Below are 21,402 nucleotides of genomic sequence, written 5' to 3'. Positions count from 1 at the left end.
CTTATCAAGTTTTTTTTTTATTATTATTATTACAATTTATATACATTTTAACCTCAGACGCTCGTCTTGTCTTGCTCTGCCTGAACTCTGTTTTTTCTGGTCCAAGGCAGTTAGGATATGTCGAAAACTCCCATCTTATTTTTTCCCTCAACTTCAAAATCGTCCTACATCTTTGTTTTACCCTTTTTTGGAAGTTCAAATTTGTGGGACCATAGAAGTCCACTATATGGAGAAAAATCCTGTAATGTTTTCCTCAAAAACTATTTCTTTACGACTGAAGAAAGAGACATGAAGATCTTGGATGACAAGTGGGTGAGTGCATTAGCTGTAAATTTTTGTTCTGGAAGTGACCTTCTCCTTTAAGTATTTTTAATATAACGTGAATTATAAATTTGTGAACATTTCTAGTCAGCCTGTAATTTTATCAAATTATCCAACTATTACAAAGTTTCTATCACAGACAGTGGATAATTTGGAGTGGTGGAATTGCATTGTAGTGCAATTTACATTACGGAAAATTAAAATAATCATTTATTCTGCTTATATTCTTGTTTAATCTCATCTGTCATGGAATGCACAGATTTATTAATTTGTCTGATTTTTTAATTTCGGACGCTTTGCCTGATAACAGACATAACCTGTTTTGTCTTGCAGTTTTCCACTCAAACGGTGCATTTTCATGCCTTTTTAAACTAATGCGATGTGTTTTCAACCCCTGCTTCGGACCCAGTGACTTCATTAGCCAATTAACAATTTCTGCATAATTGTCATTTGTTTGAACTTTTTCACTTTGACTGCTGACTGCAGTTCATCCTTTGTTTGTTTTTCCACCCTACGTTTCTCATTTAAATTCCACTTCTGCAATACTTCCTGTTCATTTTTTCAAATATTTGTCTTTTTGGCTGTTCTACTTTCTCCACTCCTGTCATTTGTTTTTGTTTTTTGTCTATTTTTTCATTCTCTCCACCTGTTCCTCTGCCTGTCATCGGATGAAGCCAAACGTAGGGCATGGAAACTAAATCGCGTCTGTAGTCTGCGCAACATTTACAGCAATGCCTCCAATGCTGAAGGTAACTCACTCCAAAAAACAGACCAAGCGGGAAGTCATCATACCCCCTTTTTATTTATTTCTTTTTAACAAGCCACTCACACATGCGGTGACCCCCCCGTGATTACTTTATCCCTTCTGTCCTTCTTGATTGTTCACCCCCGTAACACTACCTGCACGGCACTTACGTTTTTTTTAAAGCATGTAACTATTGTAAAATAATGCTTTGCTTCCATAATCAGGTTGGTACATGTAAGTGTCGTGTTTGAGTTTCAATAATTTACTGCAGTGATAATAAATCGAATGCTGTCATTTGGTGACTTATTGTGGGAGGTGACATGTGTGCTTGGGCTCCTCCCCCTCCCACACCCCTTTTCCCATGACTCCACCCCTCCCCTGCTTTATTTATTTGTTCACATTTTCCCTAGATGTGAATAACTCCTGTAATATTTGCCAGGTTATTAATGCTGGATGCTTGAAAGGGGAGGGGATAATATGGGAATTAATGACCTGTGTCACAAAGCAATACTGTGTGCTTTGACATTTCGCTCGGTTAATTTGTGTTTCCAACCATTCAACTCTTCCACTGTACCCCCGAGCACTGCCGTCTGGGCCGCGTGGAGGTAACACCCCCCCCCCTGCCTCATTTCTGTTCATGCTGCATCCTTGCTTTCTGAGTTGATTATGTGCCGTTTGTCGGTAAAGGTTGCCAGTGTCAGAGTTCACAAATTTCCTTGCCGCTGCAATATGCCTGAACATAAGAGCGAATGAATAGAAAAGCATGAACGTGATTGGATACTTTCAGTCTAAATTGTGCGAAACATAATGATTGCCCTATTAGAAGCTTGTGGAATATTGAGAGCAGCACCAGGCACCCGATAAATGATAGCTGCCCCATTTTAAAGTTTAAGGGCGAAATAGAGGGGAGGGGTGGCAGCTTGATGCCCTGTCATCGTAGTTTTTGCGTTACACGATTGTTTTCTTATTAATTGTGTGCTAAGGGGAGGAGGCGGGGCCAATCTTCATATTTGCCTCAGAATATCGTCTTTCTGCATTGTTGCTTTTCATAATTGTCAAATACCGCCCTCTCCCCAACAGCACTGCGATTTAATTAGGGTGAGAACATTGCTGCTGACCCCAGAGGGCCTGGTGCCTTTGAAGGGTGGGTCCAATCTAGGCTGGGATGCTCCAGTGATCCCACCAGCCCCCAAACCTTGCAAATGTTAATAAAAAAACCTTTAAATGAATAAATAATAGGCCCAGACTCCCCATCCACTTTTTGTTGATGTTTTAAGTTTGACTTTTGCTGTAAATGAGCACATTTTCATTTGCTTGTTCCTTTGATTCAAAATGGGAAAGATCTCTTTTCTACAGTTTCCTTTTCTGAGAAAGGTTTGAGCACTTTGACTGCCAAGCATGTCTTTCCGTAAAGTGAGGAATTTTTGGATTTTTTGGAACACAAGGCTCTTTTACAGCGATGAGGGCGGCCCGTGGCCCTGCGGGACCTTTAATATGACTTGTATGATAGGAGTCCAGTTAGGCCTGTGATTGACTGAAGAAGAGGAAATGGTATGGCTGCACAGATTTCCCGCTGATTAAACTTGTGAAATGGCCTCACAGGGAGATGATTCGAAGAGCTTAAAACGTAGTAGAGCTGGAACAGAAGTGTCACAGACAAATGGGGACTAAAGAACAAATAAGCTGTGAATACAATTGATAAATTTGTTTTTATCTTGCTTTCAGCTAAATGACTGATTCACAGAGCCAGGCTGTCAGCATAAAGTCTGGTCCACATTACAGCTTATTCTAGCCCACTTAAGGACCAGACACACCAAACCGACATCAAAGAACTAGTGGGGACAAAAGCTGGCTGTGGTGTTGCATCACATTGCCTGTGTCTGGGCTGAAAAGTTCCTCTTGAACACACTGCAAACCCTACAGCTAACAGACTTCTAGTATCTATGTCTAGAATGTATGTTCTGTGCCTGCATGAGAGAAAGTTTGAACTGTGGATATACAAACTGAGAGCAAAGTCTTCTGTGCGGGCCCTCTTGGCTCCTATATTTGTTTGCTTCCATCACTTCTGTTATCATAATATAATTGAAAATAATAAGAAATGTTACTTCAGAATCAAATCAGCATATTCGAGTGATTTCAGGAAGATCGTGTGACACTGAAAATGGGAGTAACAGCTGCTGAAAATTTGTCTTTGCCATCACAGAAATAAATTATATTTTTAAATGTATTCTAATAGAAAACAGTTATTTTAAATCGTAATAATATTTCACAGTTTTACTGTGCATTTTGCGCAAATAAATATAGCCTTGGAGAGCATAAAAATGTATTTCTTAATCGGGGTGTAATGATACATGTATTCGTATTGAACCAATCGGTACGAGGCTTTCGGTTCATTACGTGTTACAAACCAAACGATTCGTTGGACTAATCCTATTACATTTGGAAAATAAAAGAGCTTAAAGTGTGTGAAATATAACAAGGCAGCCCAAACGACGTTACAGGCAATGTGATGTCTGCCCCTCCGGCCCTCAAAGAAAAAGTAGTTCTTTAAAGTTGTCCCTCTTTTCCTTGCTTTTATTCGCTTTTAAATAGCTTGTAAATGCCTGTGCGCATTTTACTTTCACTTTCGAAATTGGCGGCAATTCGGCATCAATTGATTTAGGCTAATTGACAACAACAAAACAGTATGACAAACTCATTTATATTAAACATAGAATGTTACATTTATTAATAAAACGAATACAAATACACCATGCTATAGGCATACCTTATGATGATAGTTTTAATAAAAAACATTTTTTGTAAAAATCAAGAAAATTTCTCTGGCATGTTTCCCTGTGTCGTATCGAACCAAACTGAATTGTGTGAACCGTTACACCCCATTTCTAAACAATCAAGAAATTTTAAGTTACTCCATAATTCTGATTTGTAGGTTTGTCTTCGGGGATACCAGCTGTCTGTGAGAGATTATTTTGAAGAGTTTATACTAAAATGGCAGAGTTTTCAAGTTGTTTCCTGTTCCTGTTTCTCATTGGCCTTGCAGATGCCATGGGGAGCGTGGGGTTTTCCAGTTCATGTGGCATTTTGGCCTTAGGGATGCTTCTTTTGTGTGTGGGGGGAGGGTTATTACTTCCATGATTACTTCTACATTATGTAATTGCCCCTCCAGAGTAAATTATAAACAGAATGTGTAAAGTGTGTGATCTCTTACTGCCTCAGATCGTGTTTCGGGTGGGATCCCTTTGATTGTGGCACACCACCACATCTCATCAATGCAGGTTCTCTGTTCGAGCCATCTGCGTGCCCCATCCATTGCTGTCCCCTCTGATCACCCAGTCAATGGCCTTTTGTTCCTAACACTTTCCAAATGTTGACCCTCGGTGCCGTTAAATAACCTCCTTCCATTTCTCTGTACTCAAACTCCCGAGATAAACTCTTGAAAAAGAGGCTCTTGCACTCTCTCTCTTACTCACTCACACACACATTTTCCTAATTGTCTCGTGATTGGCCCATTAACCTAACCAGGGCCCTGGATAGCAGATCCATATGTCAGTTTGCCTAAGGAGCGTTGTGGACAGGACCAGCAGCACGGTTGGAAAGAACGGGACGCTGGTCTGGTCTGGTTTGTAATTAGTGGCATATCCTGACCGGGGTCGAGGGGCAAGCCCCCCAGGTCAGGGGTTGTGGAGTGTGTCCTGCAGCTAACAGGTGCTCTACAGGGGCGAGAATCCTTCCTTGTTGAACAGTGCAGCCAAAGTGCACAATATAATTTTATTAAGATGCTCTGAAAAAATTGTAAACACCACATTCATAAAATGAGTTGCTCCAAAACAAACAAACAAAACTAGACCAAAATATTCAAAGATCACATGCATCAATTTATGGAAAAAAGTATGGTTTCTCTGTTGTTGTACCTGCTGATTAGTAATCATGTTAAATCTTTTCTCTCATCCGATCTAGAACAAGAGGACAACTTTGAGTTCATCATTGTTTCTCTGACGGGACAGACCTGGAATTTTGAGGCTACATCTTATGAGGAGCGGGATGCATGGGTTCAAGCCATTGAGAGCCAGATTCTGGCGAGTCTACAGTCCTGTGAGAGCAGCAAACAGAAGGTATAAAATTGACATTTGATTTGATTTGATTTACTTTATAAATCCCAAAGGGAAATCGACATGGATCAATTAGTTCATTCCTATCCATTTATTTATTTTAAAATACACTAAAAAATGCAATTTTGGCATACAGTAACCTAAATACACCTCTTCTATGCAGGGATGGGGGATGGGGGCAAAAAGCCCAATTTCTGAGAATGAAATGCAAAAACACACACACACACACACACACACACACACACATATATATATATATATATATATATATATATATATATATATATATTAATTTATATATAAATTTATATATAATTATTATTGTTATATATATAATCATTTTATAATGCAAAAAAAAAAAAACAGTGTTAATGTTAGAGCAAAACACTTTTCAGAATACATATTCCAAAGCAGTTTTATATTTAATCTTTCATGTAAAAATTGAAATAAAATTAATAAATACATATTAACCACCCCCCCCCCCCCCCGGACCCTAGACTGAAATCCCATGATTTAAATGATTGTACTATGTGTTACTTGCTTAAATCCTTTCTTATCAAAGTGCTGATGTTGTATCAAGCGCAAAAGATAATTAAAATGGCACACCTTGTTACATGACAGAATATTTGTGCATATGACTAAACATTATGTATATCATACATACATTCATGCACACATTTAGAAATTGTAATTACTTTCATTCTAATATTACCCTATTGCAGTATTACATTCCTGCTTCACAGCTACGGTCTTAACTCTCAACCCACTGTGTGTTTATGCCTCAGGCCAGGGCAAATTGCATTTCCCTGGACCTTCTACTGAGTGCCTCTATTCTTTTTATTTAGTTCCCCTTCTTTCCCTGCTTTTGAATCTCATTTCAGCATGAAATGCAGGGTGAAATGTTGCTGTGTAGTCAGAATTGTCTAATGATGCTTCATAATATGCTTTATAAGTCATTACCATTCAAATAAACTTTAACTTGCATGAATGTGCCCACAGTCTCGTCTGAGCAGCCAATCAGAAGCCATTGCTTTGCAGTCTGTCAGGAACATGAGAGGAAACACGCGCTGTGTGGATTGTGAAGCCCAGAGTGAGTTTTGTTATAGACTAAGATCTGCATGCCTTTTGTAATGTGCATAATGGCATAATTAGATAAAGATGTACTGATCTATATATTGTTCTGTATAAATGGTGCAACACTCTCTCTATCCTTCCATATGGACAAAACAGGGTTATACATATCATATGTGTGTGCGTATATATATATGTGTATGTATATGTGTGTGTGTGTGTATATATATATATATATGTTGTTTATCTGGCTTTTTCAGACCCTGATTGGGCCAGTCTGAACCTGGGGGCTTTGATCTGCATAGAATGTTCAGGCATTCATCGCAACCTGGGTACTCACCTGTCTCGTGTCCGCTCTTTGGACCTGGACGAGTGGCCTCTGGAGCTCATCAAGGTCATGTCGGCCATTGGCAATGAGTTGGCTAATAGTGTGTGGGAAGCCAATGCTCAAGGACGCCTAAAGCCTGCCCCTGATGCCAGCAGGTACACATTTATATGATTTCCTCTTTCAAACAAGTATATGTTTGAGCTTTTTACAAAATAAATGCATTATCATTTCATATATATCATATCATATGTAAAAAAAAAAAAAAAAAATTATGAAATCAGTGAAAGTGTGAAAGCTTGTCAGATGTAAAAATCTACATAGTTTGAAAGTTTGGAAAAGTAGAAAAAATTTAAATGAAAAATGCAGACACTGTATCGTGTCCATGACATAAACATAATTGTCCACAAAAATGACCGCAAAACCAGTCACAAGGGTCTTTTTTTTTTTTAATTGAGATTTATTTATCATTGATGTATAGTTTCTGGAATCTGAGGGTGGAAAAATTCAAAATATCGAGAAAATCGCCTTTAAAGTTGTCCAAATAAAGTTCTTAGCAAAGTATAGTATTAATCAAAAATGAAGTTTTTATATATTCACGGTAGGAAATTTATAAAATACCTTCATGGAACATGATCTTTACTTAATATCCTAATGATTTTAGGCATAAAAGAAAAATCACTAATTTTCACAATTTTCTTAGCAGTCCAGACATTGGTATTTGTCATCCTTCTCAATCCGCTTTATAGCATATGTGTGTGGAGTTCTGTGGAAAAACCTGCAATCAGATTTTTCCTTTTCCTTGCTCCTCCATCTTTAGCAGCGTAATTATCGGCAGAGAGGCTTTAGTCCCACCAGCCATCATAACAAATTAGTGCTGACTGCTGGCCGCCAAAATATCGACTTCCCATTCCACGCCGGCCTCATTAGTCACCTGAAGCACCTTTTAATTACTCCCCTCCTCTCTGAAAATCTTTCGATATGGATCCGCCATTTTCTGCCGCCCGTTGTCGATGTGCTAATGCGATTATAGTTCCTCATGTAGCTGTTTATTTATGTATGTGAAGGCATGTGGCCCCCTGAGTGGGAAGAGGAGATTACAGAGAGGGTCAATATTATCTCAATTAACCTCAGTCACTGGACACAGTCCTGCAGTCATCTCTCTACTCATCCTCAATACTCCTGCTGAAATAGACAAAGTGGGAATCAGTTAGATTCCTGCATGTTTTTGACTGGATCTGGCTTTTCACTAGTTGATGTGTAATACATTCATAGGCTAAGCAAAGAAGATGCATCTGATATATATCTCCCACCATCTTTTCGTGGTCTGAAAAACTCTATATCTTTAATAACCTTTTTTATTTTTATTTTTTTAATGAAAAAGCCCCCTAAGAAATGTATGCTTAGAATGTGTAATAGTTTTCACAAATATTTTAAACAACATCAGCCAAGTTTCTATCAAAGGATTTTGTATGGAAAAAAGATTTAGCGCTTCAAAATGTTTACCTATACAGCTGATGAAAGTGCTATTTATTATTATTTCTTAAGTGATGAGACAGTCTTTTTCAGTTTAAATTCTGTATCAGTAAATTCTGTATAAATACTTAAAAATGTTTGGAAAAACAGTTTTAATGCAAATAAATGTGGTGTTACATGACAGAATAACAAAGTACATAAAAAAAAAAAACACATGACACTTGTTAATAAAAATAATTTTATGTATACAATTTAATAAGAGCCTATAATAAAGTTTTATTTCAAAGGGTTGAGGAACAGATAGGCTACTAGCCTAAATATTTTCGCACTGTGAAATTGGGGAATAAGGGCAATTTTTTTTTGGCGATACAACAAAACTAATACGACTATGTTTTATTTTTTAGTGGTGGCGTCATTACACGCACTATTTTAAAAATAAAAGGCCAATTAGATGGAAAACAGGCTGGAAACAGCAACATTTGGGGGGAAAATATTACACTTTTCACTTTTCTTTGTCAATAACAAAACAGCAAAAAAGTTGATGGAAACTTGGCTATTTATAAGAAATGTTTTTTTTTTTAAGCACCAAATCAACATATTAGAATGATTTCCGGAAAAAAAGCATGTGACCAATACTAATAGCTGTTGAAAATTCTAAAACTTTTTTACATTTTTGATCAAATAAGTGCTGCCTGCCTAAAAATGAATTATTATTAATAATATAAAAAGAATAATTATTTTTTTACTTATTGTTAGTGCTGGGCAACTATTAATCGCATCCAAAATAAAAGTTTTTGTGTACATAATATGTGTGCGTGTACTGTGTATATTTATTGTACCGGTATATGTATATATAAACACACAAACACACACACACACACACACACACACACACACACACATGCATGTATATATTTAAAATGTTAAAATGTTATAGAGTATATAGAATATGTTATAGTATGTTATAGAATATGAATATAAATATATACATGTAAATATTTTCTAAATATATACTGTATGTGTTTGACATAATAAATTTACACAATACACACAAATATATAAACAAAAACTTTTATTTTGCATGTGATTAATCATGATTAAGGGGTTCAAGAGGCCTGTTTTGAAAAGACTTTTTTTTTTTAATTAAATAAACTTAAAACTACTGATAATCATGTAGTATTGGACTAACATTTTAGAGACCACTTTATCCACCCTGTGATCGTGTGTAAACTTGCTGTCGCATGTAACTTGCTGTCTTCCTATTTTTACTTGGGCGGTAATTTAGCTTGTAACCATCCAACTTGGCTTCAATCTGATTAGATTTTTTGGCGGAATAAATGTGTGAAATCCAAAAAGAGAATATAATCTAATGCATACTATCTTTACTCAAAAGTTTTTGACATGATTTGTATTAAACGTGTATGAAGTTCAAGTCTTCTCGATTAGCATGTCTCAGCTTTGAGACTCTGAAGTGTTGTCTTGTCGCTAAATGCTGATACTCAGCCAGCTTGTGTCCTGGTGAACAGCTCGGCATTGGTGTGTGTGCTCTGCATCCAGGATTGGTGGCTGATAAATGAAAACCCTCCCTCGTGGTCTCTCAAGTGAGTAATAGAGCTCGAAATTTCATTTTGCAAGCGACTGATTTAATGATCCAAAGGGTAATTAATGGGCTGATTATCTTAATGTTAAATATGGCCAGCAGCAATTAGACTGACCTCCCGCCTGTCAAGGTCTGGGCTACTCTCGTCTTTCAATTAGGGGTCTGTTTGGGGGGTGTGAGCTGGAGGTAAAGAGGGAAGAGAGACGCTGTCTTCCACACCTCGGTCTCCGCATGTATCATCCTCTTGTTCCGCAGGCTGGAACTATGTTTGGGACTGATCATACCCAGACAGCCCACCTGAATCCGACAAGAGAAATTAGAGGCTGTTGTCAGCCTCTCTCTTTTCCTCTTTTTCTTCTTGACCCAGCTGTGTCAACATGGTTTTGTTTAGAATTTAGCCTCAACCTCTGAATAATTGTCTTTTGAGAGAATGTCAGGAGTTGAATTAAAAGTGCTGTGTGTTAGCCACTCTTAATCATTTACTGATTTGAACACACCCCCTACTTTCAAAACCCCACCCTACAGAAATACAATTGTATGGTTGTAATCAGAATGGTAGCATGTTGTCTCAGTGTTGTCAAAATTTTAAAGAGTAATGGTAGAAAAATGCTATTGTTAGGGGCCATTCACACAACGCATTTTTTTACGGGAAGAAAGTCAGATTTGTGAAACAGAGAATCTTGACTATAGATGCACAATACATCGATGCCATATTGTTTATTGTATTTGGCAATATGGATTTTTTTTCTTGAGTGATTACATCAATGCCAAACCGAATGAGTAAAATTAAAAATCAGACTATGAAATGGATTGACGTGGAATACTAAAATTGATTGTATCAGTTAAAGCTGTTGATTTTAGTTTTTAGTGTTTTATTTTTTGTTTATTTAAACAAAAACGTGAGGATTTTAAAACTGGCCATTTATCAGTTGTTGTTTTTTTTTTCTTATTTCTTAACATGGCAAATTTCTGCTATTCTATTAAAAAATTGATAGCTTTTAAGAACTAGATATATCATTTTAAAACAAATGTGATCCTGGACTACAAAGCCAATCATAAGGGTCTTTTTTTTTATTGAGATATATAATATATATCATCAGCTGAATAATTTATATATAGCTATTTCTAAACAGCTGAATAAGTTTTCCATTGATGTATGGTTTGTTGGGATATGAGATTATTTGGACGAGATGCAACTATTTGAAAATCTGGAATCTGAGGGTGTAAAAAAATCAAAATATTGAGAAAGTCGCCTTTAAATTTGTACAAATTAAGTTAGGAATGCTTATGACTAATCAAAAATTAACTTTTGATATATTTACGATAGTAAATTTACAAAATATCTTCATGGAACATGACGTTTACTTAATATCCTAATGATTTTTGGCATAAAAGAAAAATCAACAATTTTGCCCCATACAGTTTATTTTTGGTCGTTGCTACAAATATACCCATGCTACTTAAGATGGGTTTTGTGGTCCAGGGTCACAAATAATGATTATTTAGCCATAAAATCCTGTTTTCTGTATTTAAACGTTACATTTCAAAGCAAAGGGAAAGTTTCGTCCTGTTGCCTCATATACTGCTTGGCTGTTATGTATGATAGAGCCCGAGAGAATCTCTAAACATACCCATTAACCTTTTACTGCCTGTGATAAATTCACACCTCCACTGCCTTTAAAAGTCTATGAGGTCGCTCAAAGACACCGCTATGGGCTTAATTTTGGGACTGTTTGACGCACACTCTCTTGTAGGCGATAGGTTTTGGCATGAGTGCTCTTTGGTGGCAGCTAGGCCATGTTGCAGTCTCATTTTTTTAATTAGTGTGGTGCTGCCATGGACACCAGAGCCCCCACTCCCCTGCCTCACACACTCGATGCCGGTCTGTATTAGCGGCCCAGGCAGGGTAGGAGTGACAGCTCTGCTAATTGCGCCTCGTGGTGACTTATTGGGAGGGTGGCACTCGCTGGCATCTCACACTGCCAACCCTCAGCAACACTCTGACGTTTCACAGCCTGTCACCAAGCGTGAATATCTTAAAGTGTGAAATACATGCATTGTGTACGTGTTTCATACGCCCCTTTGTTCCTGCTGAATGCTAGTGATATACCTGTTTTCGCATGTTGTCGGAATGTAATGGCGGAAAACTTCTTTACACAGTAGGGATTTTGCAGATTTTCACTACACGATAATTTGGGCCAAATAATTTATAGTAATAGAAGAGTGCTTGAGGGAAGTGGTGTTTTTGTAGCCCAAGCCACAAACAAGTTACAATTTTAGCACTTCTGATTTTATCTTCAAATCTTTAATGTTTTTTTAATGGGTTTTTGTTTAAATGCCTTAATTAAAGTATGTGGTTAACTAATATTAAACATTTTATTCTACTATGACCTAAAATACATCAGTCTTGGAAAAAGGCAGTTGCTGACAAGTGGCTAAATGGAACTGCATAGTTTTGTCAGGGACATTAAACGCCAATACACCAAACAGTTAAAGGATTAGTTCACTTCTAGAATAAAAATTGCCTGATAATTTACTCACCCCTATGTCATCCAAGATGGTTCATGTCTTTCTTTCTTCAGTCGTTTTTATAAAAACATTCCAGGATTTTTCTCCATAGTGGACTTCATTGGGACCCAACGGATTGAAGGTCCAAATTGCAGTTTCATTGCAGCTTCAAAGGGCTCTACGCAATCCCAGCCAAGAAATAAGGGTCTTATGTAGTGAAACGATCTGTCGTTTTCTAAAAAATAAAATAAACACAAATTTTGATAATTTTTAATCACAAATGCTCATCTTGCACTAGCTCAACTTTACACATTATGTAGTCACATTGGCAAGGTCACGTGTGACGTAGGTAGAAGTACTGACCCAATATTTACAAAGCGAACATGCAATAAAGGTCAAACGCCCTTTACAAAAAAGGTTAAACAACAATGCCAGACAAATTTTAAGTTGGAGTTTGGACCTTCAACCCGTTGGGTCCCATTGAAGTCTGCTATATGGAGAAATATCCTGGAAAGTTTTCCTCTAAAATCTTAATTTCTTTTCAACTGAAGAGAGAAAGATATGAACATCTTGGATTACATGAGACTCACTATTCCACTTTTACAGCCCCATTGTGTTTATAGTTGCACTCTTGCAAACTATTCTAATTTAGAATTTGATGGAAAATGTTTTTAAGATAAAGATTGAAAGAGTTGTCGAAAGCTTGATGGTTGTGACATTGAAGCCATGTGACAATGATGTAATTTATATATTTTGCCTGTTTAAGTTTATAATTTTGGCAGTTGTACTATAGTTAAGCTTCAAAATACATAAAACTGTCCAATTAAGATCATCATAATGAACAAAATATTTGATTTGTAAACTTTTGTTGGTCATTTGTTGGTCCAAAGCCAATGGAAAAATCAATTTTCTTTGGTCGAGGGAACCAGGGTGATTGTAACCTCTGGTTTGGCTTACAAAAATGTTATCACCATAGCAATCTTTATTATTGTATGTCTGTATCTGTATATCTATAGAAATTCTGAAAAGAGAAAAAAGCACAATGATAACTAAGTACAATGGCATGATAACTAAGCTTTGTCAATACAAATCAGAGCTAGCAATCTAACTAACTTACTAACAAACTTACACTATCTATCATGGTGAGATCTGTAGGATGATGAAGGTGAAGGTCTTTTTAACAGAAACCACAACCTCCAAGACTTGCTAGCTTTTTCCGGGTGTGGGTTTTTTCAGGTGCTGTATCGTCACCTGCTATGTTGGACTTTTTGTGGTATTATTATATGTGTAGTATTAGCATGATATCAATATTTCACTTTTAAATATCACAGTTATCATCAATAACGTTATATTGCGACACATCTATTACACAACAGATATTATTATAAAAAGGACTGTGAGTGAAGACTTGTATTCTACATGAGTGTAGTCTGTTCTAGAGGGGTCTTACCTCCATCAGACAGTTGAGATATTGAGCTTCACACACCACCTGACTCCCGTAGCCACATGCGTCATCATGAGCAATGCCTGGCCTATAATAATTCAGCAGTAAGTGGCTAAAAAAGAGCCTCTTTATGGCCAGATATCGGTCTCTGAAAGGGCAGAGCTAACAGATTTCAAATTAGACTCGGCTCTTAATCTGGGCCGGGGTGCAGGTGTGCGTCCCCAAAGCTGAGATCAGATTGGGCCCTGGGGACTAGGATGAGGGGGGTGAGTTGGGGAGACCTGCTGGGCTTCATTCTTCCTCAAATCCAGACATAGACAGAGAGCGATACGCTATTAATGCCCCGTGAGCCGCTTACTCGCAGAACTTTCTCTTTGTGGGGAAGGAAAGTAGTAAAAATTGCATTTTAGATTTGAATATGTACCATACACCTTGTTTCTGTCATGCGCTTCTCCATTCACCAGTGCTTTCCTGTCAGTGCCGTCAGGCATTCACAGAGGTCCATTTCTTCAGTATTAACTAGCTGATCCTGTGATGGTCAGCCTCTGACCTCTTCCCTCCAAGAAGGCCGGTGATTTGAGCCAGCTCATGGCCTGCTTGTTAAACAGCTCTCTGTGTCACTGTCTCTCTCCTTTCCTTTCCTTTTTCTCTTTCCCTGACAGAAAGCGCTGCGCAAATGTTTCAAATAATTGGCTGCCCCATTCTAATTCATCTGTAAAAGGACTTCTTGATTAGATTAGGCTAATAGACATTATTTTTTACATGACTGCCTACCATTGCCCGTAATCATGTCCCAACTAGGTTAACAAGCCTTCCAATTTACTATTGACATTAAACTGGCTGACAAGAGCCAATCAGAGCGCAGCATATTATGAGGAGGACTGATAATACGAAGCAAGAGGGCATTTAATGCCTGAATCATCACATCGTCTACCTTTTCGTCCAATTTAATACGGAATAAATAATGTGTATATATTTGCGTGGCTTTTTCTCTCCCTCTCCTTTGGTCTGTCAGTGAGTTTCTCGTGGCATTTTCATGTGCATTTTTTTATTCAGGGCGGTAAAAGCAATGTATAAATGTCATGTTTCATTATTTAGTTTTAAATACATCTTTTTAAAGTGTTAAATCTGGTAATAAGAAAAATCGATGAGTATGTCAGCTTGTCGATAACTTGTGCAGGAAATTTGGGATTGAATCCAGCCTGCGTCACGTCGAGTTCCCGCCCCTTCATCCCGTCATACACAGAGCTTATGGAAGCATATCGAGTACAGATACTCAAAGATAAAGCCCTGTGCTGTTTTACTGATGCTTAGCACACTTCTTTCTTCATTCTGTCTCTTTCTATCTCACACATACACACACTTTTTTTCATCCCTCTTTGCCCTTTGGCCCCCATTTGCATGCTGCCACTGAAGCGTTCTGATCCAGTTAATGGAACCTCATATGAGTGTGGCCCATTGCCTCCAGTGGGACTGATTTGAGTGTGGCGCAGGCCAGAGCTCAGTCAGAATCAGAATCGCTAAGTGCCCGTAATATTAAAAGAAGCGCTGAGCTTAATTATCTGTGTCTATCCAAGGGCAGCTAACGACTAGGCTGGAGAGGATAATTGATTTCAGGTCCTTGTTTTTTCCTTGTTAGAAAAGGGGGTGGGGGGGCAAGAACAGAGCAGCTCTTGGAGTAAAATTGTCCCTTTGTGGCCTTATTCACCTCGTGAATGCTGTCTGTCAGTGATGTTTAGTTTTTGCAGGGCTTTTATTTTTTCAGAATCATTGGCAGCTAGTTTGTTTTAGTTGGTGGTCCATTTGCTTTGACGTGGAACCCTTTCACTTTTTGGAAAACTGAAAAACAAAGTCTTTCAGTCTTTCTACTTCAAAATTTCATGTTTATTTTAATTTAATTTAGTTGTAAAAATTTACTGGCAACCTAATTACATTTTAATCTAAATTTAGGTCAAAAGTTTACATACACCTTGCAGAATCTGCAAAATGTTAATTATTTTACCAAAATATGAGCTAAAATTTTTATTTAGCACTGACCCTAATAAGATATTACACAAAATACATTTACATATAGTCCACAAGAGAAAATAGTTGAATTTATAAAAATGACCTTGTTCAAAAGTTTACATACACTTGATTCTTGATACTGTGTTGTTACCTGAATGATCCACAGCTGTGTTTTTTTTTTCACACTGAGGATAACTGAGGGACTTATGTGCAAATATTACAGAAGGTTCAAACACGAATGCTCCAGAAGGAGCCGGGGTGTAAACTTTTGAACGGAATAAAGATTTGTACATTTTTCTTTCTTATTCTTATTACTTATTATCTTTTATCACTGCCCTTCAGAAGAAGATTTTTCCCAGAAGACTAAATAAGTTAAATTTACCCTGATCTTCAAATTCAAAAAGTGAATGCATCTTGTTTCCTTCTGAAGCATCAGTGAGCATTTGAACCTTGTGTAATAGTTGCCTGAGTCCCTTAGTTGTTCTCAGTGTATAAAGATGGATCTCAAAATCATACAGTCATTGTTGGAAAGGGTTCAAATACAAAAAAAATGCTTAACCAAATAATTTGTGGGATCTGAAGAATGCAAAATGGTATGTTTGGTACTTAAAGCTGCATTCCATAACTTTTCTTTTTTTGGTTAAAATGATCCAAAATCAATTATTGATCAAGTGCATAACCAATCAGTGTTCAAAATGATCTCCCTACCTGATTTACAATGGTAAGCTTGTAATAATATTTTCTAATTTGAGTGTATCAGGTCGGTTTCTGAGTTTGCCACCGTTTGTCTTTGTGTCATTATGTCACTTCTGTATACATAATAGAGGATTTCTGGTTAGTAGGCTATTGCGTGTGTGGATGCTGCAGTTGGCGGATCATTTGTAGCCTCTTCTTAGCTGGAATAATTCAACTTGTAATTTTAAAACGAATTCTAAGGAGCATTGAATTGCTTTTTGAGGTAAAAAGAACAATTTCTTTCAGTGAATTTGAATTAGAGATTAGACTGTACAGAAATTGAAATCTATAGATAATGCTAATACACACTAAAAACACGTAGTCACACATGTTAAGGTTGTTAACGTTAATGACTTGAGAACAACGTATAACAATGTGATCTGAGCTAACGTTGTGATTGTTAGATTTAATCACCATTGGTGGTGCGATTTATTGTAAAACTTTTTTTTTTTTCAGTTGGTCAGAACAAAACTAGCAGACATGTTATGTACTTGTTTCGATTGTTAAATTTTTCGGTGAAACGTCTTATTTTGGACTTACTTCCAAATTCCATACACTAAGTACAGTGAATATCCACACACACACCCAAAACATTAGATTCATCCGTGCCGATGCACAACCTACGTAAAGTTGATAATTCAGCAAATAACTGCAATTGCAGATTTCAAACAGAGATGATAACAAAGAGTCTTTAATAAATAAAAAAGAACTTTAATAAAGAAAACTGAAGAATTTTACAGCATTTTCTTTAGGCAGAAAGATGAAGCAAAATTCCAAAGTAATCATGTAAACTTGAAAAAAAAAACGCAAGAGAGCTGTATCTCTTCAAGAGTATTCACTTTCAGAGTACAATAAAAACAAGAAGCAGAGAATCCGCAGTGCATTGCTTTAATGATTTGGTTCACCAAAGTGGCAAAGATAACATATTTATGCACTAAAACAAGATTTAACTATGCTATATTTAAGAAACTGTCAGAGCAATTGTCATTGAAAACTTTGGAATAACACATTTTTCCTCATTTTAGAACATTTGTCATGTGAAAGTAACACAATGCCATGTGAAAGTAATGTAACAAAATCTGATCACCGATTGGTCACAGGAGTTGTATTTGAGATATGTAAAGACTTAAGTCAGGTGTGTGTGTCTTTAAGTAAGGGTTAAAGCCTTGAGACGAATGAGCATACATGTTTGCATCTGCGCATGCGCAGGTAAATGTGCACTGCTGTCTGTTTGACAGATTTAGCCTGTCAGAGTTCATTACCTGTGAGGCAGTAGGGCACTAATGAGCTGAATTAGTGGTATAATTAGCCTGAAAGAAAAGAGCACCGACGTCGATCTCATCTCTATGAATTTCTCTTTCTTTTGTTTTACTCGGTACAACCTGAAATTGGTGATCTCACTTACACAAGGTCTCTCTGAACTCTCACAGAAGTTCAGAGGTGTGTGTGTGTTTGGGGTGGGGGATCTCTGGGGCCAGTGGCAGCTGGAGGGCTGTCCTGTCACGGGCGGCTGCATTAGCGGACGCCTGTCAGTGTTGGGTAAACAGCCGCTGGCTTTGAGCTGGACAGGAAGCGCTGGCAAGTGGGTAAACACAAGCCCACAAAGTGATCGTCCAGGGAGAACACAAAGCACATACACACTCACAAACAGGAAACCATCCTGACAAGGGATTGATGTAGACTCCCGATAATTCCCCTGTGACCCGGCCTGTTGCATTCCAGCGGCGATGAGGCTACTGTCTCATCCCCCGCCTTCCCCTCAGGTAAACGTCCCAAAACAGTGCAACGTAACACACTTTAATGAAGCTGTCACGCAAACAGATGTTTGCCATGAACACAGCTTTGCAAACACAGTAATTGTATTACTGGGCATCAGTTACTACAGTTACTGTTATTATAATTAAACCACTTTCATTAAAAATTCAAAAAAGACTTCCACGTTGTTTTTTTTATGGTTTTACTGTATCATAATCAATGACACAATGCATATCAGAATGCATTAAACATTCAATTCATTCATAAAATGTCTTGAATTAAAATTCATTTAGATATTTTTGGGCGCCATAAAGTAACAATAATGGACTTACTGTCCTGATATAATAAAGAAAAAAGCATGAAAGCTTATTAAAAGGATGGAATTCTTAAAAAGTTTGTAGTTTGGCTGTATATATAAGCAATAAAAAGTAAAGCATTAAATATAATATGTGACCCTGGACCATCGGGTCTTGTTCTTTTATGCCAGAAATTATTAGGATATTAAGTAAAGATCATGTTTCATTAAGATATTTTGTAAATTTCCTACTGTAAATATATCAAAACGTAATTCCTGATTAGTAATATGCATTGCTAAGAACTTAATTTTGACAATTTTAAATGCGATTTTCTCAATATTTAGATTTTTTTTTTCTTTCTTTTTTTTTTTTGCAGCCTCAGAGTCCAGTTTTTCAAATAGTTGTATCTCGGCCAAATATTGTCCTGTCCTATCCTAACAAACCATAGATCAATGCAAAGCTTATTTGTTCAGAAAATCTTCAGAAATTGACACTTATGATTGGTTTTGTGGTCCAGGGTTACATGTGTATCTTTAAATACCAGTTAATGTGACCTAAAAAAAAATAGTTTTTTTTTTTTTATAATGAAAAAGAAAAATACACTTAGACTTAGGTTTTTACATACACTACTGTTCAAAGCTTTGGGGTCAGTACATTTTTATTCTTTATTTTTTGAAAGAAATTAATACTTTTATTCACCAAGAATGTGCTAAATTACTAAAAAGTGATGGCATAGATTTACATTTGTTAGAAAAGCTTTATATTTTGAATAAATGCTGTTCTTTTTTAACTTGTTATTCATCAAAGATTGGTAATTCTAATAATAAATCAGCATATTAGAATGGTTTCTGAAGGATCATGTGACACTTAAGACTGGAGTAACAGCTGATGAAAATTCAACTTTGCATCACAGGAATAAATTACATTTTAAAGTATATTTAAAAAAAACACGTTATTCTATATTGTAATAACATTTTACAATATTACTGCTGTTTTTTGTATTTTTGATCAAATAAATGCAGCCTTTGTTAGCATGAGAGACTTCTTTAAAAAAACATTAGTCTTACTGATCTCAAACTTTTAAGCGCCAGTGTATATGAATACATAGAGTACATTTGTAATAACTTTGTATATGTATTTTACTTATTGTAGATTTATTTATAATTGACCAAGGCATTGTGGGCGTAACAGTCATTTTTTGCACTCAAAACAAGGGAATTTTATATTAGGTTCAGACATGTTGACTTATTACAGGTAGCCATTTTGGAACTTGCATGGCCAGTAATTTTTAATTAAACTCCTGCTGAAACCTGCAGTCTGCTAGCAGCATTTTCTTCCCAGTATGCCTGCACACACACACAGTGATACACGGTCATGGAACAGAGTTGCTAATTAATTCAATTAGCCTCCCTAGTCTTCCTATGTAAGGACAAATTCCCCAAGACTCAGTTAAGGGAATAATGATTTCATGTGTGTGTGTGTGTGTGTGTGTGTGTGTGTGTGTGTGTCCGTGCCCTGATTACCCTTTCCTGTTGACACCAGGTGGTAAGCAGCTCCCGATCTGACCCCTGGGTATCATTTGCTCTTTTATTTTTCACATTTGTATGTGATTATCTTGTCATCATACAGTATTGTTGCTTGACTTCATTTGTGAATTTAACATACAAAGGCAAGGTACCTATTTTTGCACAGGGTTTTTATGTGTGTGAATGAAAGTGGTAGGGTGGGCTTTAAGACAAGAATAGGAGGCAGCAGGTGACCTATTTTCTCCTGTTTGTGCATGTGTGTGCGTGAGAGGTTGAGTCGTGCCGCCCATCCTCTCCCTTACGCCTGTCACCATGACTTCTGAACCGTTTTTGTTGCCTTTTGTTGCCCATTTACACTCCATTTATGTGTGTGCAAGTGTGTTTGTGCACGTTTAGAGAGACAATCAAACAGTAAATGCTTGTCTGTCTTAAGGTTTATAGATTGAACAGTCAATCAAAACATATTTGTTTACCCAAAACAGCCCCACGAAAGCTACCAACTACATGCAATTAACGGACATTTTAAGAGGTTGTTTGCAAAAAGTTTAGGCTTTTTCCATTAGCCAGCCCTTGGCCCTTAGCAACGCTGCTAACTGGGGAAGGCATGCGTTTCAGAAGGCAGTGAAGTGCTCCACATTTCCTCTAGACACAGAGAGGCAGAGGGGCATTGGGGAGACCCTGCCGAGCCTCTTCCTCTCTCTTTTCCCCTCCTCTATCTCCCTCTTCCACGGCTCCCAGGATGCTTTGTGTGGGGGCTGTGGTCCGTGGCCCTGGTGCCAGCCCTCTCACTCACCCTGGGCTGACCAGCAGCACCCGGAACATTCCGTGCTGCTAGACCCCCCTCTCAAAACACACACAGTTAATAAAACTTTCCCACAGAAGCTGCTGCTTTTCTCTCCTTCTCCCGACTCCTCTTTTCCCTGTCTCTCTTTCCTGCTCTTTCATCCTTCCTGCGTTTTTTTTTTTCTACTGGTCCCACTGTGAAGCAAATGATCAATGCTAGAAGTTCTGTTTAAGTTTCTTGAGACTGTCTGCATGTTATATAATTGCTATACTGCTCAGTATAAAGTAAATAAACTGCTTTTCATTCCCTATTCTGTTTGACGTTCTTAACCACAAACTTTCTATGGAAGCCCATTTCCACCCTCAAAAAAGGCAATTGCGACTTTTTATCTCGCAATTCTGACTTTTTTTCTCAGCATTGTGTGATACAAACTCGCAATTATGACTTTTTTCTTAGAATTGTGAGGCATAAACTTACAATTGCGTGTTTTAAAGGCACGATTGCGAAATATAAACTTGCAATTCTGAGAAATAAAGAAGATATAAACTCACATTTCAGACTTTTTTTAATATCTCGCAATTGTGACTTTTTTTTTCAGAATTGCGAGTTTATATCTCGCAGTTGGCTTTTTTTCTAAGAATTGCAGTTTATACCTCGCAATTGTGACTTTTCTCAGAATTGCACGTTTATATCTTGC

General features: G+C 37.2%; 1 protein-coding gene across 2 annotated transcripts in view; it reads left to right on the top strand.

Annotated features, from left to right (window-relative positions):
- Positions 1–21,402, top strand: part of agap1 (ArfGAP with GTPase domain, ankyrin repeat and PH domain 1) — a 185,639-nt gene that overhangs the window by 152,171 nt on the left and 12,066 nt on the right. For both annotated transcript variants that reach the window (XM_073851257.1, XM_073851258.1), the window contains 3 exons: positions 5,027–5,181; positions 6,178–6,268; positions 6,510–6,732. In XM_073851257.1, coding sequence (XP_073707358.1) covers positions 5,027–5,181; positions 6,178–6,268; positions 6,510–6,732 — 469 coding nt within the window. The remainder of the gene's footprint in view (positions 1–5,026; positions 5,182–6,177; positions 6,269–6,509; positions 6,733–21,402) is intronic.

Source organism: Garra rufa, chromosome 12, assembly GCF_049309525.1.
Source record: "Garra rufa chromosome 12, GarRuf1.0, whole genome shotgun sequence".
Taxonomy (NCBI): domain Eukaryota; kingdom Metazoa; phylum Chordata; class Actinopteri; order Cypriniformes; family Cyprinidae; genus Garra; species Garra rufa.
This window is presented reverse-complemented; position numbering and strand designations above follow the sequence as displayed.